Here is a 26010-nt window from a genome sequence, read left to right as displayed (position 1 = left end):
TATGTTAGCCCCAAGCTAACACACTAACCACAACCACAAGTTAAAGGAGAACTCCATAAATGTTTCAGAATGTATGCATTATTAAATTCTTAAGATGTAAATAAAGTCATTCACTGTGGTTTAATGTGAAATGCTCTGTTTTAGAGAAACTCACTGAATCAGAATTGTTCACAGTGGTGGTGATAGGAACCAGATGTCTGAAGAGTTTAATGCTCCTTAAAGCTCCCTCACAGAAAGTTATTACAGGAAATGTAATGTTATGCAAGACAACTGATGCTTGTATACTAGAATATGCAAAGCAGCCTGTGACCCTAAAGAATCTGGATACACTTACAATAAAGTGAAGAACCTCTTTAAAAAGTGGAACTGTAAACAAAACTCACGATTCTTGGGTATGGCACACGGCCGAAGGAGTAGATCTCCCACAGCAAGATGCCGTAGCTCCATACATCAGACTTAGTGGAAAACTTCTGCTCAGACACAAACAGGAACAGTAGGATTTATGGTCTTGGTCTTGCCTTAGCAAGTTTCTGTAGGTAGTCTTCCTATCTGTGCAACTTAGTAATAACAGACATGCACAGAATAACACACAAACACACACGTGCATATATACACTCACTCCCTCTACCTTTTCTCTCAGGGCTTCAGGAGCTGTCCATTTCACAGGGAGCTTGGCTGTATCCTGAGTGGACGACGCCTCCTTGGTCAAACCGAAATCACTGACTTTGGCAATGTTGTCCTCGGACACTAGAACATTACGAGCAGCCAGATCTCTGTGCACAAAGTTATTGGCCTCCAGATACTCCATGGCTTCACATACATCCCTAGAAAGGGAGAAAGACTGAATGTGAGTCTGAGTTTGCCCAGAATTCTAACCAACACATTACTTTTAGTAGTTACAGAGTAATTCATAGTAGCTGCTGGGGAGTACCGTGAGTCTTAACATGAATAACAAAAGTAATTAAACAATTTTAAAACTCACATGGAGAATTTGAGTAGACAGTCTCCTCCAATAACGGTGCGCCCCCTGGAACGCAAGTAGTCCACCAGACTGCCCTGCAGAAACAAGCCCAGGACTCATTAGACAGGCTACAATCTGAGTCACTCATGTTCATTCATACAAATAGAACTTTTTACACTCTTAGTTCACGTCCATGGTCATGTTAAAGGGCCCACATTGATTCTACAGGGGAAACCTTTGTTTGGTTGCCTAACTATGCCCAGTCAGAGAAGAACAGCAATGCCAACAGAGTTAAGTGCCTTGACCATGGGAACAACCAGGTATGCCTAGTCCCAATCCTGGGATTTGAACCCCGCGCCTTCCAGTTGGTGGCTCTTTTACCATAAGGCGTCCAGTCACCATCTAGATTTTCTTGTGTATTATTTTTCTCCCTGAGGTCCCCTTTTATGTACACATGTGAACAGTCATAAATTCCAACCTCTCTTTATCCTTTAAACAGGCTGGTTTTGTTACTGTGCCTTTAAGACTGATATATGCAAATGAGCTCTGTTCTGATTCCCAGTGTTGTGCCTCATTCAAAACACAGTTGTTCCACTTTAGTTTCCATATATGGATTGTATGGACTGGAAAGTGAATGGTACATTTTGAAACTTTAACAATGTTTACATGCTACATCAAACTTAAAAAAGTAAGGAAAATTTGTCCCTTTAAAATACAATTTATCAGTCATACTATATCATTTAAAATACAAATGTTTTGCTTTTATAATCTTCCTTTCAAAATCGACTTTCGCCCACCTCTAAAGTGGACTGTGCTCCAGTGGACAGGGAAAAATATTAAGCAATAATATCATGTTTGACCCCAGTAAATAAATGCGTCCACTTTGTCACAGTTTCACCCATATTTAGCACCATTAAGCATCCCAAATATAAAAAAAAACTGTAAAAATCATTAGCTGTCATTTTCATGTGGATATTATAAACATTAAATCCATACCACATTTGAGGAGATATTTGAGTTTGATCAATGTATTGCTGAGTCTATGCAGACCCTTCATATTTTGCCATGTTTATGTTACTAACTGATGTGGAAACAAATGTTGAATGTACATTATTTAACCAACTAAGTAATTAATTGTGTAAGTATGTATTTCCGTTTAAATAATTTTGTAACAGACAATACAAACTCTAGATTTCTAAGTGTTAAACAGTGTTTGGGTCACTGACCTTGGCCATGTACTCTGTGACGATGTACAGGCTGCCCTTCTCCTCCACGATCACTCCTAAAAGTTGTACAAGGTTGTTGTGCCGCATTTGCCTGGACACAGAAAGGATACTTTGTAAACGCCACTGAAAATGACTCCCACACTGCAGTTCACACACCGTTACAGACACATGTGACTTTAGAAAGCTACATGGAAAAGCTGCAGGTTTCAACAGGGTTCATAAGCAAACAATGAAGGAGATAAAAGAGCTTACGTCATGACGGAGGCCTCAGCAACAAAGGCCTGCGCGGTGGCATCATGTTTGATGCACTTCACAGCTACTTTAGTGCCTCTGTAATCACCAACCATCACATCTGTAAATAAAAGCAAGCAAGAGAAACTCATTTATCTAAGGAACAGGGGGAGAAAGTGTTTCTCACATCAAGGACTGCTGCAGCCCAGTGTTTTAATCAGGTTTATAGGTGTTTAGAAGGTGAAACAGGTTTGTTAGAACAGCAACAGTATTAAACTAGATTTCTATGACTGCAATTGAGAAACACCAGCTTAATGGATCATCATACAGAACTGATTCAAAGTCATTTGGACAATTTCATGCTCCCAACTTTGTGGGAACAGTTTGGGGACAGCCCCTTCCTGTTCCAACATGACTGCACACCAGTGCACAAAGCAAGGTCGATAAAGACACAGATGAGCAAGTTTGGTGTGGAAGAACTTGACTGGCCTGCACAGAGGCCTGACCTCAACCTCATAGAACACCTTTGGGATGAATTAGAGCGGAGACTGTGAGCCAGGCCTTCTCGTCCAACATCAATGTCTGACCTCATAAATGTGCTTCTGGGAGAATGGTCAAAATTCCCATAAAGCCTTCCCTGAAGAGTTGAAACTGTTATAGCAGCAATATTATATGTTATATAGGCCGACATCATCTTAAACCCTATGGATTAAGAATGGGATGTCAATCTAGTTCATATGCGTGTGAAGGCAGACGAGCGAAGACTTTTGGCAATAGAGTGTATAATACTAATGCCTCCGAAACCAAATGTTCCAGGAGTGACTATTCCAGTAGGGACAATTTTAGCTAATTTTGAGCACAACTCAAAAACGCTAGCCAGTACATGACTAGCAAACACAGGTCTGAGCAGTTGTACACACACAAAATCATAAATGTTTCATTAAAACACCAACATTTAAAACACAAAAAAGTTTACGTAATTGCAGAAAATATGTTTTGCTAGCTACAATTCCTAATGTTACACACTAATATTCGTACTTTGGGACAAATTTACTTCAAAAAAGTAGCCTGAGGGACAAGGAAGCAGTCTCACGTCCTGCACTACAATGCATGGGTGTGTTTAAAATAAGGCCACCTATGGACTGAAACTCTGTATTTTGGTAGTGAAATTAAATTGTGGGGCACCAATTTTCTCCTTATTTTAAAGGAAATCAAAAAGATCACTTAAAAACAACACTGAAAAAAAGGATTACTAGAAACAATGCAAATAAACAGACCCATTACACTTCCAGGCTTGTTATGAGGTGTGCATGATGATATCAGACTCATATCGGTATCGACAGACCAAAAAAAAAAACTTTAAGAAGTTAAAGAAGTTATAGAAGTGTACAATAGACGTTTAGATCTGCCAGCAGGCCCTGGCCATTTAAGTCTTAGCTTGAATGTAAATGTTACATTTTTAGCCATATGGATAACTTTTAATTGTCATCCCTATAATTAGCCATGAACAATAAGCCACTTGTATAATAAACCATGAACAATTAATCAATTAGTTGGTTATTTGACAGTAGTTCAATAATTAAAATAAAGAAAATCAAAGGCATACAGACAATGAAATGAAGTACAACAAACAATACAAGTAAATGCTTATTTCTTCATTCTGTTCTGCTTTAATGCTGTGAAACTTACCCCCAAATTCCCCTTTCCCTATGGACTGAAGGAGTTTCAGTTCTTTGCGGTTCAGTGCCCATCCACCTGCACAACACAGAGGCATTAAAGTATGAAACATTACTACATCTATCACACCCCACTGAACCAGAACAACACCATGCTGAATCTTTACACATGAATATTGCTCCTCTTAAAGATTACTCTACCAGGTACATCACCAGGTACCAGAGTCATCACAGTAACAGAATTTTGACTTTGATATCGATACTAAATGTCGTATCACAATGCTCGCTACCAAACGGTATTATGGCAAAAATGAAACACACTAATCACTGTTTGAACACCAAATATTTATTAGATTGAGCAAAAGCAATATTACAATTTGTACTTAACTAATCTGATACATCTCTATTTTATTCATCAGATTTTTTTTATATGTGTAAATAAATCATACTACTAAAACCAATAAATTGGTATTGAAGCTTTACTGTATATGGATATTTTTTAAACTTTAAAAAATGGTTCTTATTATTCACCCCTGCTTGATTTTTAAAAAGTGCTTTGGTTTAGCAAAATGACTTTGTCATTGCTCCATACAACCCTCTTGGCAAAATACAATATAAATCGAGTGCTAGCTTATATAAATAAAGAATTGAAGGTTTTGAAAGTATTGAACAGTGTATTTAGTTGTTTGCCATATTGCAGCATTGAAAAAGGACTGAACTTGCAGCATATTTGTGCAAGTGTGTGGCTCCAAATCCTGGAGCAAAGACAGAATGATGGATGGTAAAGAGAACAAAGTCTTACTTCGTGAGAACTCATCCTGTGCTGCCACAGTCCCCTCCATGAGTTTGGGTTTAATAAGTCTGGTGCACAGCCCATCTGCATCTTTGGTGTAGTGCTGGGGGCAATGATTGTAATTGTATAAGAGAATATATCAATACTGCATGTTCACAAAACAAAAAACACATAAAGGACAAATTCAGCAAATCCTACACAGACCTGTGCAAACTGGTATAGTCAGAAAGTCATACAGTTAAATGTTTCATATTCATTTGAATATAAATGTGCATCTGCCATTTAATATCTTCATATCTTCAAGACCCTCATGGCCTAAGAAGAGGTGAAAAGCAGCCCAGTCAGTTGCCAGAACTTTGGAGGACAGAAGGAACGATAAGGTGGTGAAGTCAACAAAGCTGTATCGATCCAGCCTCTTAAATGAGCTGGAACCTGTGCTGCAACTTCCTTTTCTCACTTCCTTTTCATCAACTTTTTCCAGGAACTGTAGTGCAGTCAAAAAGGTGAGAACAAACCGCACAAGTGAGACAGAGCGCTTCACTCACACACCACCAGCCCAGACACAGACAGTAGCATACACGACACATCAGATGCAAACAAAATACAAACTACCATTACATAAGCCTGGAAGGGTTCATTTAAAAGGCTGAAGAAATATTTTAGCCAGAACTCAAATTCACACCATTTTATAGATGACACTAGGGATGCAAAATGATACTGTAAACATATCAGTATTGGCAGGACAGGAAAAAAAACATTACAAAATCTCTAGATTTACCTGATATTTCAAGGAGGATGTTTAGGTGATGCTGGGCTACTGTACAAAAATGTCAACATTTTATATATTTTATTGCATTTGTAAACATATAGGAACTTTTGGAATTTATGATTGCTTAACAACTTGCCACAATCCAAAGCACGTGTATGACGTTTTAGGCCTGCAGTTTGCATAGCGCTAATTAGTGCAGGATAAAGCTTCCATTACTTGTTAGCTACATTAGTCTTGAAGCTCTAGTGTGAAACTAAAGAAGCATACCTGTCTTGGCTTTGGGGTAAGAGGGAAAATCATGTTAATCTGCTTTTTTTTGGGGTAGACTATGCCTTTACAATTCTATGGCAAATCACCCAAACTTGTCAGGCCTGTGCTACTGTATTTAGAAACGCTTAAACAAAAACACTTTGAACTGCACAGCTGGACGCCATGTCCTGTGATGGACCACTACTCACAGTTTGCACAGCATGAAGACAAGCCACAGATAGGTCCACTCAAGGGGACAAAGATAAGGTCTGCACAGTGTGTGCACTGTGAGCATGGTCAATAGTGTCATTTGGTGATCATCTAGTGTGTCAGGTAATGGGTGTTATTGAGTATAATTAAGAGGAGATAACCGACACTATTATTTGATACAAAACCAAAAACTGTTGCTTACTATGTCCACAGTTTAAAAGGCATCTACTTATGGCAAACTAGATAAAAAGCAACAGAAAGGCAGCAATTTAAGAGTAGTTAGAGTCAGTGAGAGGGAAAATGATGAGACAGAAACAGAAAAACACACACACAGACACACATATATATATATAGAGAGTGAGAGAGAGAGCGAGAGAGAGAGAGATTGCTGTTGTACATGCATAGTTTTATATGCATGTCCTGACATTGTATGAAAACAAACCAGTATGTGTTTGCGTGCGTGCGTGCGTGTGTGTGTGTGTGTGTGTGTGAGAAAGAGAATCCAAAATTACACTTAAGAATTCATGGAATGAAGCAACAGGCTTGGCCCTAGAGAAAAGGGAGAGGGGTGGAGTGTGAGAGCTGCAGAGGGATGGACAGGGTCAAGTGACTCTCAGCACCAAGCTTTATCAGACCATAGCGATGATAATTAACATACACCACTGGCTTTCCAGCTTTGCCATTCAGGGACCACAAAGTCTGACTCCTAAACAGCTAATAAAGACATACAGAGAGATCACGTAAGACTGAAGCTTTATTTCACTTTGAATAAGTAACTTTATTCAATAACCCAGTGCTGCAATAAAGCACCTTAAATGCACCATCACAAACGTGCGCTAATTTCACTGACCAGCTTTGTAGGGGTGTGTTAAGCCATTCCAGCAAATTCTACTGTTAAGAGAACCTTTGACCCCTGGCCCAGAGTGTGTGTGTTTCCTGTAGCCTGACTCAGACGCTTTCTCCATCTCTGTGGGCCTGCCTGACGTGGACCTACTTCCTGTTTTGTCTATTTTTGGGCCTGTATGTGACAGTCAATAAAAAAAGAGGTGGTAGAGGAAAAGAAAGTTCTCCAAGCAGGATTGGGGTTTATTCTCAAAAGTACAACCAGCAAGGAAGGCTGACCACTCAGCAATTCTGAAGACAATATTACCCAATAGTCTTCTCACGGTCATGACATTTAAGTTGACTATTAATTACCATATAAATGTAATTATCAATGTATTTGCCTTTTTTGTTCATAGTATGCAATTATGAAAGTACAAGCCTAAAGTGTCCAGACTAGCTGATCTTACTTCCCAGCTGTTGATATCCTGCAGCTCTCAACAGACGACAGAGCTTGAACTCAAATAAACAAACATTACTGACTGCTTCTCTCTAAAAGTGTTATTCATAAGCCTCAAATAAACATTACTCACCGCTGTGCTCCAAAGATGTTGTTAATAAACACCACATAAATGCACATTACTTACTATTACCCTCTAATGATGCAATCAACAAACATCGAATAAATACAAGCTGGCTTGAAAAAACATTAAAATAAGATGCTCCCACACAAATCTCATGCAGACCTAATGGCAACAGAAACCGACCAAAAAAACCCAAAATTCCAGCCTGATATTTCCACTTAATAATGAGATGCTGTTTAATAAGCTCACCTCCACGAGCTGCATGAGGTTCTCAAAGTACTCCTCGTCGTCGATGGTGAGTTTGCAGTTGTGGTAGATGATGCGGTAGTGCTCCACCTTGCCGTCGCAGCTGACGCAGAGTGTGTAATCTCCGGGGAAGTTGGTGCTCTCTCGCACCAGGAAGAGTCCCGTTTCATGTGGGTACAGCAGCCTCTCCGCCTGGTCTCGCGTTATCTTCCCATGGAACCATCTGAAGAAGGCAGGACACAATACAGTCTCCACACACTGCAAATATAACTACACAGTATAAGACAACACAGAGATTTATAAAGACTCACTGCTGCCCTTTAAAGGTGTTATATAACCCCAAATAAAGACCTGCTTGCATGCTTATTAAATTTAGAAATAATCTCAAAGTCATATAATTAAATGTGAATTGTAATTGTTTTTTTAAAGGATCCAATAATTGTCACAGACTTAAATTACTGTATAATGAATATATATGAATTTTCATTACCAATCAAAAGTTTAGCTAAACTGATGTGTTTTCTATCACTGTAAAGGCAAATAAAAATAGTGAAGATGTCTATGTCTACATTTATTTCCATTATCAAAATGTTTTACAATTTTTAAATTCTCCCTCCAAAAAGTTTTCCGCAGCCAAAAAGATCTACATGTATATCATCTTCAAGCCTGTTGACTCCTCATGAACCTGCCTGAGAGAATGAATGCAAAGCTGAGTGTGTGAAGCTGCATCAAGATAAAAATAATATAATAAACTAAATAACAAGTGGTTTGATGTGTTTTACACCTCTTTGTTCATCTATGAGTAGATGTGTCCAAAGGTTTGAGTATTACTGTAGTAATGTACTCTTAAAGGAAAACACTTCCTCCTGCAACACTGTCTTTATGGCAGTGAGGCATTTCACCACAGCCACAGCTTAGACTACAGCCTCCAGAATTCTTTAAATATTATTATTCACATTTCTATGTTGGCTTAGTTCTACAGACAGCCAGGAATCTGAAGGCTATATTCAGAATGAAAAGGGTTTCTATTCTGAATGGGGCTGCATCGAGATGTACTTTTAGCCCTAGAATGCACACAGAAGATACAGTATAGAAGAATGTACTGTTGGCATGTACATGAAGGACATGGTCATGAAGGCCCTGAGGAACATTAACAACCCACGCTGGCTAGAGCAGATTCTTTCCCACTGAGTGACAAGATCATTCAGTTCATTCACGCTGCTTGAAGGGCTTAAAATGGGTGCATTTGGTGTATTACAAAAAACAAACAAACAAACAAAAAAACAGGGAAATATATGTACGTGGACAGTTGCATGCATACACACACTCATGCGTGGCAAAGTCAAGAGTCCGGGACAAGAGAAGCTAAATTACAAGGTTCCAAAACGAGCACAGCATCAGACTCTACTGCGGCTTCTCTGGCATGAAAGCACACAATCTGTATTTCACAACAGCCACAGACACATACTGCTTTATACTAAGGCCTGACCAATAAAACATTTTTGTGTCTGATACCAGTAGCTATTTTAAAGGGCTAAAACTGTTGATAACTGGTATGATCTGATATTATTCTAGACTCAAATATAACACTCCAATAGTTTTAGTTAGTTTAGTAAGCAGCGCTTTGCTAACAGATATGACATTGGGAATTCAATTCCCAGCGATGCCACAGCAGAGTCCAAAAGCATTATGGGCCTCACTCACTCTGGGTGGACAAGATGGTCTTCCCTCTCCACTGATACTAAACAAAGTGGGACTCTGTTAATTGGCATAACAGTATTAGACAGTTCATGGTCTCCTTCTTGCCTGTTATGCTGGCCAGTGACATTGCATTAGTGGTAGTTCTAAAAGATGTGGTGGTACTTCATGTATCCCAAAGGAAATACGTGCAAGCCTTCACCCTCTCAGCTTGGTAGCTTTATGTATTAGCAGGAGACCTAACTAAACTGGGAAGAAATTTGGGTGAAAAATAAATAAAATTAAATAAACAGCAGAAATGCTTAAATAATATGAACATTGTAGCACTGGGTGTGGAGAGGTTTAAGCTTTTGTTTTCACATGCAGGCATTTTTCAGGTTTGTGTTATTTTAACCAGGATGGTGCTCTGTGTTCAGATTAACTGGCTCAGACCATACTGCAGGGGATATGTCATAGTGGGTTCCCCAGTAGCATATTTGTCTAAGGTTCTGCTCTATCTTTGCGTATTCCATCGATAAAAGTACATCAGTACATTATCTACACTTTTGACGATACTGATAAAACAGGTTGGCATTAACATATATAATAAATAGATACTAAAAACAATATACCAATCTTTTTTTAAATAGTCTGTGTATACATTATTAAACATTATTATAATTGATTACAATGAATTCTAACATCTAGATGAAATTTAAATAATCACAGTGCATCATGTTGCACTTTTATACCTAGGTATAAAGCCTTATGATAAGAAGTTTATTACTTCATGTCACGAGAACAAGCAGCTGTTTTTTCAGAGCTGTCGATAACTCAATATGCCAGCATTATACTGCAGGTGTAAATAGAGCCTGTTAAGCAAATACCGGAGGGATAAATTCAGCAGCAGATAAATGAACATCTGTGGCAGTTTCATGGTAAAGCAGGCAGTAATTGAAGAATGACAGGTGTCCTCTTTCAGACGGCCTCTCATCCCGAAATATCCACAAGTGGCTTTGCATATCAGATGCAGAATGACTGACTTTTTTTTCCATTTCCCTGATTCAGCTGAGCAGCGTCATTTGTTTCATTGCCTCCCTTCTCCTCCCATTTGACCCAGCTCTGCTCTAAGAGCCGATTCAAATGAGGTGTCAGGCATGAGCGCTAGGCGCATCAGCAGGAAGACTTGTGTCACGAGCGCAGGTACAGTGAGTGAACACTGATGATATCAGAATCAAGCATGCCAAATATAGCCCATACACGCTAAATGTGGTGTGTCTATGTTTGTCTGCATGATTGTCCATATTTAACATGCACACCCACAGCCTGGTCACAGGTGAAAGCAAGACTCTCACACACATTTCTGTACCACTATATGAGTAACAAACTGTATTTTATTCTCACTCTACAGCCATTCGTCACCCTAAAAACCTAAACAGCATTGGAGTGTCTAAATCTGTGTAATCTTAACCAAAGATATAAAGTGTATTTTTCTAGTTTCCATATAGTAAACACACTGTCCAATCGTTCCAACTGTCAGCATTCCAACTCTGTGTTTATAGCCTCTTAAACTCCTATAAACGCCAGGACATTATCTTTACAGAGTGGCAGGTCCTGATCAGTTGTGCTGGAAAAATTGTACCTGACTACACACTCTGGGTTCTTACTCATACAGCTTGTGGATTCTTGTTACAGTGGAAGCTGTTGAGGGAAACTGGTGCATTCAACTTTGTTGCTTCTTTTGTTAGTTTGCTGCTCATTGATTTGTCCATAGTTCTAGTCTGCTGAAAGTTCTGAAGGTATCCCTTTAAAAGATACAAGGTGTAACTGAATGAGTTCCTTGGATTCAGCCTGCTACTTCAGCCTGCTACTATGGATGGTTTATTGATGGTCAAATGGTCAAACAAAAAAAGTGGCATCAGCACTAACAGAAAGACAAATAGACACACACTCAAATATGCAATATTCTCAGTACTTACGGCATGAGACTAAGCTTGGCACAGGACTTCACCCCTTCTCGTTTCTGAACATAGTTTGCTGGGATGGTACCCTCTCGTCCCACTGTATTTTTGGCTTTGTACCAGTTTGGGTCCTGTCATTCAAATAAAAAAAATTACAATGAAACTCTAGTGTGTAGAGCAAGGATCACCCAAACTAGGATTGAGGGCCCTTGGCAACAGCAATATACTCTGAAGCAACAGAAGCTTTCAACAGGCACCACAATTTTCCTGAAAAGAAAAGGTGTCTCACAGCACTGGTTCTCAATCCTGGTCTTGGAGTTTCACTGCCCAGCACCTTTTTGGAGCTCTTCCTGCTCCTACCACACCTGACCCAACTGATGAACTAATTAAAGGGCAATTTCACACTTTTTGTAACCCCTTAACCCCCTGGTGGACCCAAAGTTTTATTACACACTTTTATAACCTAATAATAGCTGCAGTCCCTGTAGTCACTGAATAATAAGCCTTATTATATAATAAGCCTGGTTCTGACAAATGGTTTCAAGGTGAAGGTAGGGTTACATCAGGGATCAGCTTTGAGCCCCTTCTTGTTTGCAATGGTGATGGAAATTTTAACAGATGAGGTCAGGCAGGAGGCTCCATGGACCATGATGTTTGCAGATGACATTGTAATTTGTGGTGAGAGTAGAGAGCAGGTGGAAGAGAATCTGGAGAGGTGGAGGTTTGCACTGGAGAGGAGAGGAATGAAGGTCAGTAGAGACAAGACGGAATACATGTGTGTGAATGAGAGGGAGGCAGGTGGAAAGGTGAAGATACAAGGAGTAGAGGTCGTAAAGGTGGATAACTTCAAATATCTTGGGTCAACCATCCAGAGCACTGGACAGTGTAGAAAAAGGTGAAGAAGAGGGTGTAGGCAGGATGGAGTGGGTGGAGACGGGTGTCAGGGCTGATGTGTGACAGAAGGATAACAGCAAGAGTGAAAGGGAAGGTTTACAAGACAGTAGTGCGTCCTGCTATGATGTATGGTTTGGAGACTGTGGCTCTGTCTAAAAGACAGAAGGCTGAGCTGGAGGTGGCAGAGATGAAGATGCTGAGATTTTCGTTGGGAGTGACAAGGATGGACAAGATTAGAAATGAGCAGATCAAAGGGACAGTGAAGGTGGAGCAGTTTGGAGATAAAGCCAGAGAGGCCAGGTTGAGATGGTTTGGACATGTGTTGAGGAGGAATAGTGGATATATTGGTCAAAGAATGTTGGAGATGGAGCTGCCGGGTAGAAGGAGAAGAGGTAGACCTCAGAGAAGGTTTATGGATGTAGTGAAGGTTGACATGGAGATGGTTGGTGTAAAAGTAGAGGAGGCAATGGATAGGAAAAATGGAGGCAGATGATCCGCTGTGGCGACCCCTAAAGGGAGCAGCCGAAAGATGAAGAAGAAGAAGAAGAAGATATAATAAGCCTGGTATTTTAAGGGGTTAAATAAGTCAGTTGCTAGGATTGAATAAAAAGTCATTCCCAGAGATTCTGGCTTAGTCAAAACTGCTCATAGTGGTTGTGAAACGAACAAAACATCTGACATATTTAATTTCTCTAAAATCTCCTTCACAGAAAGTTATTACATGAAATAGTTACAAATGCACTACCTGATGCCTGAGGCACTGTTGTATGACAACTTACGCATTCATTTATCCATTCATGGTAAAGATGAACTTGCGGGGTGTTGTAGGGCAAAATTGTACTATAAGGAACTTTTAGATTTTGCATTATAGACACTGTGACCCCCTGACCACCACTGTAAAGAAATCCAGGTCCATATATTTCTCTACTATGAAGCATCTCACATTGAAACACTCTAAAAGATCGAGATATGTAAAACTTTTTAGAGATCTGTGGAGTTCCCCTTTAACAAGTCCTTCCTGAGGCAAACTAGGTGAGTTAGAGCACAGTAGAAAACAATATGCAGAGCAATGGCACTCTAGGACCATGACTGAGAATCACTGACTTGAAGAACACATACATTTTCCTTACAAAATGTTATATACTCATTTCTAAAAGCTTTTGATATAAGAACGTTTGAAAAGGATAACAGGAACCATACAACACATTTTGTCAAAACACTTCTCTAATAAAGATGGTATCAATCATAATATAGCAGTGATACTTCCTGGTTCTATAAAGCCCACTCCCAACGTCGTATATCATTTAAAAAAAGAAATTCATAAATGTTTAATGCATTTTGAAATGAAGACCTTCATATATGCATCATCACACAGGCTGAAATGGCAAAACCCCAAAATTAATTAAATTTAAATGCATTACAGAGATGAACTAGAATGAGAGTTTAAATGAGCTAGAGATCTGTCAGAGATTGTGAAGGAATGTCCATAAAAAGTATAAGCATGTGCTGTTCTTTTCATTCTATGTCTGTGATATCTGAATGAAGTTGTGGCCCTTACCTTAGTGACTCCTATAATGGTCAGGACATCTCCTTTACAGAGGGGCAGGTCCTGGTCAGATGTGCCGGAAAAATTGTACCTGGCTACACACTCTGTGCCTGGAGGCCAGGTGGTCTGAAGAGATAGAGACAAAGCCATGCAGCTCAATTATATGATAAAACAATTTAAACCCAGTCTAGCTAATTCAAACCATAGAGTGAGGCACAAAGCCCCTATTTTGTGGGATACTGCTACATACAGTCATGTGCAAAAGTTTGGGGAGCCCAAATTATGTGCTCTGTTAAAATATGCGTGGCCTGTGTGAAAGTTATGGCACATTTTAAACTTATACTGCTGAGCTGAACTAAACAAACGTGTTTGAACTCTCATACGACTGCATACGACTTTAAGTTCATCATGTAAAACAAATACTATATGCACCGATTCCACTTTACTTAATACACTAATACTGACAATAATGACTTGCAAAGTAGACTATGCTAACTGGTTCTCACTAGCTTTCATTCACAATGTTTATGGGTGAAATATTCTTATAAATGTCTCTTCTCACCTGTAGGGCAGACATGCTTAGGTGAAAGGAGGAAAGAAAGGAGCGAGAGGGGAAGGGGAAGGAGAAGACCCTCTCAGTGTCCCAATAGTTCAGGCAACACCATCAGAGCTGTAGCTAAAACATCCAGCAGAGCCAGAACAGATCCAGGACCTGCACACAAAACCAAAAACCATACATATTAAAACATACTCCTCACAGAACACCATCAAAACAGCAAGAAAGCATGACTAATGGTCTGTGTAGCTAATGAAAAGCATAAGATGTGAAACTGCCATCCACTTAATGGCACCTACCAGTAAGATGCCTTCTGTCAAAGCCTCATTAAACTGCGCAAGGCGATAAGAGAGCTACTTTGATCAGCATCCGCATACAAAGAGGTGACGCTCCAGACTCGTTAGAAACCTCCGTACTTTTGACAGAATCAAACGATCAAATCAACCAATCACTCTAAAACTAACTAGCATGTCAGCGTAAGCAGCTTAATAACAGGAAGCACACACGCACACTTTCAAAGGGGAAGTGGTGGCTGCAGATTTTCCGATGCCTCAGACAGGAACTGAGGCCGAGAGGGTGCTACCGAACACAGTGCAGCATGCTTTCAAACACAGGCAAAAAAAAAAAAGGTGGATTATTCTAGCTAAAATTCTGCTAGATTCACAGAAGCCCTAAATCAGCCTACTATAAAGAACTATTTGAAAACACTGCATCAACAAGGTAGCACTAGGCCTCGTTATCACAGTGTATACCTACAGAGACTGCAACCTACAGCCAAAGCCAAAAAAAAGAACTGGGAAATGGTTCTTTAAAAAAAAAAAAAAACACCCTTTCTGGCTTAAGTCATGGTGAGATACCATTCCAGGGAAAATATTATGTCATTATTATGAAAGAGCTTCGTTACAGTAGAACACAAATAATGCACTGATGATGTCACCCAATCTACCTCAGAGGTGCAAGTGCCTCAAAAATTATACTGCACGTACTTCCTCTGCACCCTGACTGCACTTGTAATCCTGGCTTCTGTACACTTTGTACTACTGGATGAAATGTAGTTAGTGTTTCTTAAAGGACTGATATTATGGGGAAAAAATTAATTCCATTGCTTTTCTAAAAATAAAAGAGTAGTATGTCAACATTGTTTCAAAACGTATCACTCATTTCCCAGTCCATATATGGAAACTAAGCTCCAAAACAGCCCAAAAACATCTCATTGTTCTTGTGTCGTCACAAAAACCAACCCATTTATATGTCTGCCTGTGGCTCTTAAAGGCACAGCAACAAACACAGCCTGTTTACTTCTAAGGGTAAATAGGTTATAAAATTTCAATGTAAAAATGAATTCTTATACTTTTGGCATGTAAAACCATAAAAATGTCTTCATTGGGGGAAAAAATATCATGGAAAACCTAACTTTCCTCATATTTTGGAAATAAAAGCGTTAATAAAACATGCTACGCGTTATGCAAACCCTGTAAAGATTACAAAATATACCCTTCACTCTCCATTCCATTCCATCCATATATGGGGACTAAACTGTAAACACAGTTAAAATGAACTGTTTTTGTGATGCTACAAAACCAAGTGCATTTACATATTTCCAAATAGTCAGCCTTCAGCCGCCTAGCCCCACCCATTCACACTGTTTTAATGAGGCCTGAAGAGTTCTAAGGAGTGTTTCAGTCCAGAATGCTTTTTGAATGAGGCATAATACAGAAGAGCCAGTCAGAACAGAGCTCATTTACATACATCAGTCTTAAAGGCACTAACAAAACAGGCGTTTGAAATGTGAAATGGAATTAGGAACGTTTCGTACCCCACAAATGGAAAAAAAATTAAGTGTAGGATAGGGGCCTTTTAATGTTTAATGTTTGCAATTTAAGGTTTTTTTTAAGGTTGATCTTCACTCCAGAAAAAGTGAGCATACACATTTTTAAAATAGTGTCACAGACATTATAGAACAAAGAGTCATCACTTTATAATGTATTACTATACTGTACTTCAGGGACTGTGTAGGTCTGCATGAGCATGGCTTGAGATTTTGCTGTTAAAACATCAATCCACTGCTGTATAATGACTACTTAAACTGCATAGTAGCAGTTAACTGGATGTCAGCCTATTATAATACGATCTTATTTCATTTGTTTATTTATTCATTTTCTTTTGTTTGAATTTTTTCCTTCCTGTTCCTTATTACATTGTTTATTTTTGAGTGAAACACAGTATCAGGGAGGGTCTCTGAGCTAGCTGCGCTTAAGTGAGGGTGGTGGGAGGGGGAGATGAAATATGATATTATTGGATAATATTATTTTTTCCAGACACTGATGTACAGTGATGTTATCAAAAATCAGAAGATGCTTTTATCTTTTAAAGGATATGATATGATGAATCATGCTTAATATGATCAAGGACATGCACTAACAAAGCATTTTTCTTCCTCCTTATTCCTAAACCTCATAGAAAAGTCAGGATACATAACAGCCATCTTGAAAATGCCCTTAAGTATTATGATGTTATATTTTGCAAGGCCCACCCTAAGACACGAAGCTGCTACAGTACAATATTAGAGTTGTCGGAAAGCTGGGCATTGTTGTGTGCTCTATGCTATGATGTCACTTCCTGTGCTGCTGGTGGCAGAAGCACACACAGCCGTTAGCAGGCAGCGAATGCTATGTGGTGGGTGTAGGCTAGAGAAACACAGAGCAAGGCGCCAACCACAGCCCCCATCCCCAGGAGCCCTTACAGTGAGGATATAAGGCACTTCCCTTCAAAAACACCCTCTTCCTCTACTGTTCCGACTGCCTAATTTTACACCACCTCGACAGGAATAACATGAATCACTTAAAGACAGGAAACAGACTGTCAGGGCTGAAGGAAGACTTGTTGTTTCAGACAAGTCGAAAGTTCAGGCGCTTGCTGGGCAGTTGGCTGAAATGTCTCGGCCAGCCTCATAAGAGACTCCACAACAAACAGTCTGCTTTAATTGAGTGGTTTTGCTGGTGGATATTGAGGGTTATAACAGCCAGAGGAAGGAAGAGAGTCTCCTGGACCAAATTAAGCGTGACCCATTTAAGAGGTCCCATTTAAATGAATCACATATGGGTCAATGACAAATATAGCTTTGAAAATGATGTTCTCTTATTAAAAAGGATCTGATGTGCATCTGCCAGCATCTATTCTAATGTGCTGATGGCTTTTATAAAAGGTATAAATGCATTTTTAACTGAATGATCTATTTTGCCACCTAGAAAACTTCAGGTGGCACAAACATGTGTATAAACTAGTCTTTGTACTTGGACACGTGTATAAACCTTGAATATAATAAACATAATAATAATAATAATAATAATAATAATACACTTTCATGTTTTTTCTGCACCCCAAAAATCTGTTTAATGAAAGTTACTGAACAATCTCGGTATCCATGGTTAGAAATTCAGCATCTGAAAGCATGAACAGCTCATACTCAGCAATGCCAAGTTGCCCCAAAGGGGACATGCACTTACAGCACATTCATCTGGGGGGGATTCTTCAGCTGCTTTTCATTGTGGAACGGCAGAAGTCACTCTGCTCCAGCTACCACTCCACTTGCTGAGGCATTCGCTACACTAAGTAAGAGGACATGCTAACACCACACATGTAAGCTCACTAAGCATCTCAACAGTAGTCTTAAGTGAAACTGTAGTGAGCGTAACTTCAGTCATTTGTTTAGAGAACTGAAGTGCTGTTTATGCTGTGATACAGTATAAACACTCATCCAAAACAAACTGGAAGCTGTTTAGGCCCCATTACAATATGCAGGGTGACACATAAGTGTAATAAGCCTGAGGTTATTTCATTAAATTAGCTGACGGTTTTAGTGAGAGCAAGCTGAGTAACCCTAACAGATGGCGATATTTAGCTTACAGTCAGAGTTGCACACATACACATGCACATGCACGTCATCGCAGAGAGGGAAACATGATGCAATCGCATGAAAACACATAGACATAAAAATACAATTCTGTACACCGCAACAAAAACGCAGGATGCTGCAGATTTCTGCAGAACAGCCCAGCACAAACTGCACACACTGCCGAGGAAGAGGCCTGACCTTTTCATTTCGATCCATTCACAAATGCAGAGTGAGATGTAGACCGAGGAGAGATATTTTCTGTGACAGCAGCAATGTGGGGTGTGCCTGGGCAAGTACCCCATTACAAATGATATCATCACTCAGGGAATTTACTCCACCTAACACAAGAGCGCTTCTCATGACTGCTTTCCAGACAGAGCTGACGGCTTTCAAGTAGAATTCCAGAAAATTTGCAGTCATTAAAAGAGTTCGGAAACGGTTCACTGTAGAGAAACTTACCAACTCACATGTCTTTACAGTGGTAGAGGGGTAGAGATGTGGCAAATACAGCAATTTCATTTAATTTAATCTAAAATGAACACAGATGTCTTCTGAGTTTTATATGTAATGTTTGTTACAGTGGCAGACCCATAAAAACAAATTTTCCTTGCCAAAACCTTCTCAAAGCTATCATAAACCAATAGGAGGTCTAATTTTAATGCCTCCAAAACCTTAAAGTTATTACATAAAATGGTTAAGAATAAGACTCACATATTGAGTGTGTTTACAATCAGATTTGTAAACTGTAAACTGCTGTTATCTGATTGTTCAAATGGTCATGTAAACAGCATACTTTGAATATCTTAGACTGGAGAGAGGTTTAGAAATCTGATTAAGTAATCCAATAAAGAAAGCCAGATTTTAGCTCAGAAATAAGTGCATGTGAACTCTGATTTCTTTCGGATTTTTCAGTCTGTGCAAGTGCGAAAACAAATAAGAAAGCAGTGTTGCAACGCAACGCTGAAACCAACTACATACTTGACAAACTAGGGGATTTAAATATTGAAAACTACTTGTCCAGGGTGTATCCTGCCTTTCGGCCTGATGACCACTGGGATAGGCTCCAGCTCCAGAAGGAACAGTGGCTTAGAAGATGTGTGCGTGTGTGTGTATATGTGTGTATGTTCTTAGTTTTCTGTAAAATGCCGCGATGTTAAAAAAAATAAGTCGCTGCATGAAGTTTGAGTTTTACATTACATCATGCCACGTCTTCTTCTATTTGTTTTTTTTTATGTCTTCTTTGTTTATTGGCTGCTTGCAAAGCAAAAATCTGATTACTGCTCAAGTGCATGTAATCGTGTTGACTGGATTACTGACAAAATCTGATTTTCTGCCGTTATCAGATTACTTAGTGCATGTAAACGCTCTCCATGTTTTCTAATAGTTTTGTTTGGCCTAAAGCATATTTGTAAAAGGCATTGATGCAGAGAGATGAGGCAAAATATTCCCCCAAAACATTTATTTTCAGATTTACTGCTATTTTACCATCATCAACCATTTTTTTATTTGCATAGTTTTGAGAAGGTTCATGGCAAAGAGGTACATGTGCACTGGAAGGAAAATAATGCCTCCAAACAAAACTTTAAAAAAAAAGAAAAAAACAAAAGAAAAGATTTTCAGCTTTACCACTATTTCAACATTTGCACATCACATAAAATCGCAGAAGACACGTTCAGTGGTTGCTCCAGACAGGGAATAAAATTGCTATATTTGTCTCTTTACAGTGAAGGATTTCACATCAAATCACTCTGAATGACTTTGTTTGAAATTATGAAAGATATTGAAATATTGAATACAAATAATATACATAACAAAAAACTACGTCTATATAATTTTAGAAGCACTGATGTTAATAACATGCTGGTGATGTCTAATTTACACACCCAATGAGCATTCTAGATTTTGTAACAAGCAAGCTTATTGGATCCCCAAAGTTGATAAGACTGAATAATCGAAATCTGGCATCAAATGAGAATTTTTCGATATATGGCGGTACTGATGTAAACGTGGTTGGTCTTGGCACCAGGCCTGAGCAAATGGACCAGGTTCTGCCTGCCTGTGTAAAAAAAAAAAAAGCGGGCCACCCACTACAGCCAAGATGGTTAGACAGGAAATTAGTTACTCCTAGGAGATTATTGTGGTGCTGCAAGTTGCAAAAACAGATTTGCTACATGCATCAGGGTGCAGAAGGTGCACGTTAAGCAGATAAGTGAATTTCATGAAGAGAGAGCGATCAAAGGAGCATGCAGATCTATTCGTGCAGGCAATGTGCACCAGTGTGCAGAAAACAGATAAGTTAAATCTCATAAAGAGAGAAAAAGATCAGAGCTGCAGCCTGAGTCTTGAAGGTTGTCGTAGGGTGCTCACTGATAAACCCGGCCAAGAGATCGCTACATGTCACATTGAGCAGATCAGAGACCGGCTGACTGGTTTTGAGACCATGATAAATGAGAAAGAACAGAGAGCGAAAAAGAACAAGTGACAGTAAAAGACAGAGTGAAATGCCTTTAGGCCACATGAGGAACCAGGAAGCCAGCTTCAATGAGAGCGGTGAGTATGGAGACACGATAGTAGATAGCAGGGAGATAGTGAGGGTGGAACAGAAGTCCAGAGCAGCAGTCTTTCATCCTTCAGCACAGATCATTCATTTTACCATCGTCTTCTCAAAACATGCTCAAAAAACTGCTTCCAGCAACGCTTTTAATGTAGAAGATCACATTTAACTTGGAACAGAGGACATTAAAAGCTTTCCTGACACCTGGCTTTGTGTTTCCGATAATTGAACATGATTTCTTTGATAGTTTTTGTTATAGTCATCAAAACAATTTTCCAAGGATTTTCAGGCATTTTTGACAAGTATAAATGTTTAACATGTTTACATGCGTCACATTATTCTTCTCCCAGAACAGACATGGTTAGCCATAACTAGCTGGGTCTCGTTTATATATTGTCCACTACACATAGCAATTAAACATTTTTGGTACGTTGTCTAAAAAGGCAAAAAAATTTCCCTCATCTTTTCATAAATAAATAAGCTTGAGGTAATTTGTAAACATTGTTAATACTTCCATATATGGAAACTAAGCTGCAAAAACAGCCTGTTTGAAATTCATTGTTTTTGTGATGTCACGAGAACCAATTCATTTACATATATCCAACTATTCAGTCAACATCAGTTTAGCCCCGCCCATTCACACTGAAGTTATACGGAGTGTTTCAGCTCTTTCTGCTTTTTGAATCAGACACAATCAGAACAGATTTACATTTATCAGTCATCCAGCAACAAAAACACTTTAGTTCTCAGGGTTAAAGAGAGGTTGAAAATGGTCATGCAGAAATGAATTATGACCATTTTCAGGATGTGAAACTACACAAATACAAGGGTAGCTCAAAAGAAAAAAAAGTGTGAGATCTGGGCCTTAAACTGAAAGTGAGTGTGTCTTAAAGCAGAAATAAGTGTGAGTGGTTGGAAGTGGGTACTGACAGCAACGGGCTGCAGATTAATCAGGAAGTGCTGGTGTTAATTGCTATGCAAACAAAATGTAAATTTGACAACCAATCACTGGAACAGATTTTGGAACAAGCATTGGAATTAAATGACATGGAATATTTACATAGTCAGTAGCATTAAAGTAAGCTAACCGGTACCACAAAAGTAGTAAATTGTGGAACTCAAGCCTAGTTTTAACCCCTTAAATGGTCAGCAGGTCCAGGCTTCTACTCCCAATTCCAACTTATGCATTAACATGGCTTTTGTTTAAATATTGTGTCTGGCATAAACACATAACCAATTTCAACTGCAAGCATGGGCTCTTATCAGTAAGCTTATTAGTCAGTCATTACTTTTAAGGCTTCTATTCAGCGACTCTGAATTCTTTAGTAACTACTATGGAACTAATATGTAGTTATGTTCACGTGTTCATGGGGGTTTAAGGGATTTCAGGCGTTAATTGGCTGATATGTCTGCACATTTACAGATCAGCCTGATGACCTACTCATCTCAGATGCTCTTGTGAAGCATTTTGTCAACATGGGAGGTACAAAACAACTTCTGTAGCTTGTTTAGATGTTCAAGATTCAGGAGTTTTATTGTCATACGCACAGCAGAAACAGGCAGTTACACTGTACAATGAAATTCTTACTTTGCTGTTCACCAAATATAATCTTAATATAATCTTAGAATAAAAAAACCAAATAAATAAAAAAATAAGAATAACACTAAAAACAATAGTAAAAAGTACAGTTATATGTGGAAAGTTGAAAGAAAATGAAAGTTACATATGTGTATGATGTGCGTTGATGATGTACTAATCACTATTTTTAATCACGTCATTAATAATCCTCATTGTCATTGGTGGAGTTCATCCTGTCTGCCCTAGTTTCCAGAGTCAGTGCTAATATTCTTTAAAGGTGTGTTTGTATGGTGAAACATCTGTTACAGGTACAGAACACTGAATATTCATAGGCAGCCTTTGTTTATGTATATTAGTTTATGCATATTTTATCAGTCACTTCCTACTGCAAGAGAAAGTCAACTTAAATCCCTGCACGTTCTTAAAAGCAAATGAGGTCAATATGACCGCTCTTCTCTACAAAATCAACACATGAAAGCCAGCAGTTGTATCTGTCTCTCCACACTTTCCACCATAATGCCTTCTATGTGTAAAGATCAGAGAGAGAGAGAGAGAGAGAGAGAGAGAGAGAGAGAGAGAGAGGTTAGCTACAAGTGATTATCTCTCCACAGTGTGTGTGTTAGGGCAAGATCAGACAGGCCAACTACTCTGACCTCCGGTCACACAGCATTCTTATTCTGAGCCTCGCTCTCTTACTCTCACTCTCGTTCTCTTCCTCGACTTCTTTTTTCAAATACAAAACTGTAATTTCCTCCTAGCAACCATTTAACCACTCGACCCTGACACAAAATAGAGTGGTGCAGTTTCGGGTGCAGTGTGTTCACTCCAGTGTTTCCTTCGCGCTCAAGTACAGGGCAGATTCGTACTCCATTTACAACAGGGCTGCCCCAAGACAGGTCAAAGTCAGTCCGTGGAACATTTGATTTGTCCCGCTACAGAGTTACCTAACCCCACCCCCTCATCCCACAACAAAGCAAACATAATTTTCTACTGTATGTATGGAGCGAATGATATGGCAGACACGTTACTTCATGTTTCTACGCTTTCACAATAACCATTTTGTTTTCCTGAGGTGTGATAAGAAAAACTTTCTACAATTTGGAACATTATTTTAGGAAAATTCTATTGAATATTATCTCAAATATTCTACAACAACAAAAAAAGACTGAATTTTAATAACTGAAAACAAAAAAAACCTTTTCCATTCTTACTGTTGGCTTAATTCTTTGATTTGTATTCGTATATAACCTTGTTTGCACTACTGTATACATTTATTTATTTATTTTCTTATAATAAAACCTTTATAGCAAGTTGAATAAAAATTTGATTCTTTCCAATCTGGCAACCCTGATATGACTTGGAACAACTGTCTTTAAGCATCGTCTTAAAAATAAAAACATTTTGATAAACTTTTGTCAGTAAATGTGGGCAGTGCTGAAGGCTTTTACACCACTCAAACCTGCTTTAAACCGGTACACACAATAAATCCAGCCATATCAGCTTTAACAGCCAACAGCTCTGGACTGCTAGCTAGTTGGCACGCCCTCATTAATTCTCAGTAATGAATGCAAGTGAGCACCTGCTAGCTAGCAGCAATGCAGAGAAGCAGGAAGCTTGTTTGGACTAAACCTGGAGTTAAAGAAACTTTTTGTTTCTACATTTACCATTATTTTACCATTATCAACATTACATATTAAAATTTAGGAGACACGTGTAAGTACTCTAGGGGGTTCTGGATAGTAAATAAAATGGCAATATTTGTGTCATAGACATAGTGATGTCTGGCTCCTATCACCACCAATGTAAAGTCTGCAGGTTTCTCTACTATGACCACATTTCACATCAAACCACTCTGAATGACTGTTTGCATCTCAACGATTGAATTATTCATACATTCTGAACGATCCCTGGAATTTAAAACTGATACCATCACCTGGAATTCATCATAGTGAGTCTTGCAAGCTGTGCCAAATTGCAAGTTGTCTGCACCGAGTCCAGTTTGCAGCTGCATGCTACTGGTGAGAAGGTAGCACTCAGCTTGAAAAAACATTTGCTTCCCCACAGAGGTGCCTGTGCTCAATAAAGTAGTATGTGTTGGTTGCTTGAATGGCTTTGTTGTGCTTTTTTAAATACTTGAATGACCAACTTTATGGAATACAGTTGAATAATTACTGCAGCCTTAATAATGAGAAGCATCTTCACATTGCCTACCCCTACTATATATAAATATATTATAAAACAATGAAAAAAAACAACTTTTCATTAGTTGTACTGATTTGACATTTTGGCCCCCGAAGACAGACTTTAGGCATCCATGATCTGAGATTGTTATTTCTGTTTCTCAATTTCAAAAAGCATCAATAAAAATGTACCTTTTAACTGAACCAGCAGTGATTAGTAGTCCATTGCATTACGCACATTTATGGCATTTGGCTAACACTTATCGAGAGCGACTTACAATTTGGTGGGCGAAGGTAGTGTTAGGAGTCTTGCCCATGGACTCTTACTTATATAGTGGAGGGTGCTTACCTATGCAGGGATTGAAACCCAGTCTACAGTGTAAAAGGCAGAGGTGTTACCCACTACACTACACCAACCAATACTATGATATGAAAATGATTTTCTGCAGGTTTTTTTTGCTTTTTTTTGAGAATGTTTTTCTAAAGGCCTCCTTGTTTGAAAAAGACCCTGTTTAGAAGACCCTTCAGTCAGGTTCATTTTAAATACTTAGCATGCTTTTAAAATCTAATGACTAAATTACTCTTAAAAGTAATTGGTATATGAACCTTTAAGCATTCTTTTTAGAATCTTTATGTGGACACGTCATTTATGAAAATGACCCCCCTATTTTCAACAAACCAAAAGTGTTGTTCTTGGGAAAGATCCCTTTATTTTTAAGAGTCTACAATTCAATGATAATACCACTCGCCAGCCTGTGGCTCAGACATCTCTGCTTAACTCTGGATTGGAGATGTGAGGAACTATGTCAGGAACTGCTACATGACCACAAAACACACCTGCTATGAACATTTCACTCTTCTGGCAGTATCTTGTGATGGAAAAGGCTTTGAACAGTCCGCTACTTAAGTGTACTTTCAGCTTTACTTCACATAACAATATCCACCATGTAACCTTAGGACAAGATCCTTATGTAAATTTGCTCCACAGGACATGGTGGCAGCAGTAAAAAGGCCTGTTGAAGACCCTCTTCACTAATTATTCCAGCATTTCATCAATATGCATGGAAGCTAAAACTCTTTCAGCTCAGGGGAAAGAAGTGGAGCACCAGGCAGGGCAGATGGTACGGCCGTCTTTTCAAAGCAAGAGAATGGCTGCATGCATTTCAAGTAGCTCAATCTGAGGGGAGTTGACTCCTGTTTTGCTCCAGAAAACACATTCATGATTTAGTGACAGGTGCCGAGAGTGAAAGGCTGGAGATTAGAGCTGTCTGCGCAGCAGGAGGAAAGACCACATCTTTGGAAGTGTCGGATGAAAGTTGTGGGATTAAAAGAGCCAGGCAGCCGCTACAAGGTCTCCATAGTGCAGGCCTAGACTCCACTGGCATTGACAAAGTTCCAAAC

General features: G+C 39.0%; 1 protein-coding gene across 2 annotated transcripts in view; it reads right to left on the bottom strand.

Annotated features, from left to right (window-relative positions):
* csk (C-terminal Src kinase) overlaps positions 1 to 26010 on the bottom strand; it is a 36498-nt gene that overhangs the window by 4441 nt on the left and 6047 nt on the right. Inside the window, exons 1-12 of one of the 2 annotated variants that reach the window (XM_017690295.2) lie at positions 14701 to 14860; positions 14408 to 14557; positions 13858 to 13971; positions 11424 to 11536; positions 7771 to 7990; positions 4897 to 4990; positions 4108 to 4173; positions 2440 to 2539; positions 2188 to 2278; positions 983 to 1056; positions 629 to 824; positions 384 to 470 (exon numbers count right to left, since the gene is read on the bottom strand). In XM_017690295.2, coding sequence (XP_017545784.1) covers positions 384 to 470; positions 629 to 824; positions 983 to 1056; positions 2188 to 2278; positions 2440 to 2539; positions 4108 to 4173; positions 4897 to 4990; positions 7771 to 7990; positions 11424 to 11536; positions 13858 to 13971; positions 14408 to 14422 — 1170 coding nt within the window. In that variant the 5' untranslated portion in view covers positions 14423 to 14557; positions 14701 to 14860. Of the gene's footprint in view, positions 1 to 383; positions 471 to 628; positions 825 to 982; positions 1057 to 2187; positions 2279 to 2439; positions 2540 to 4107; positions 4174 to 4896; positions 4991 to 7770; positions 7991 to 11423; positions 11537 to 13857; positions 13972 to 14407; positions 14558 to 14700; positions 14861 to 26010 lie in introns of those variants that run through there. The other variant, XM_017690294.2, reaches the window with a different exon arrangement.

Source organism: Pygocentrus nattereri, chromosome 8 (assembly GCF_015220715.1).
Source record: "Pygocentrus nattereri isolate fPygNat1 chromosome 8, fPygNat1.pri, whole genome shotgun sequence".
Lineage (NCBI taxonomy): Eukaryota > Metazoa > Chordata > Actinopteri > Characiformes > Serrasalmidae > Pygocentrus > Pygocentrus nattereri.
Note: the sequence above shows the minus strand (reverse complement) of the source record. Positions and strands in the feature narration are given on the sequence as shown.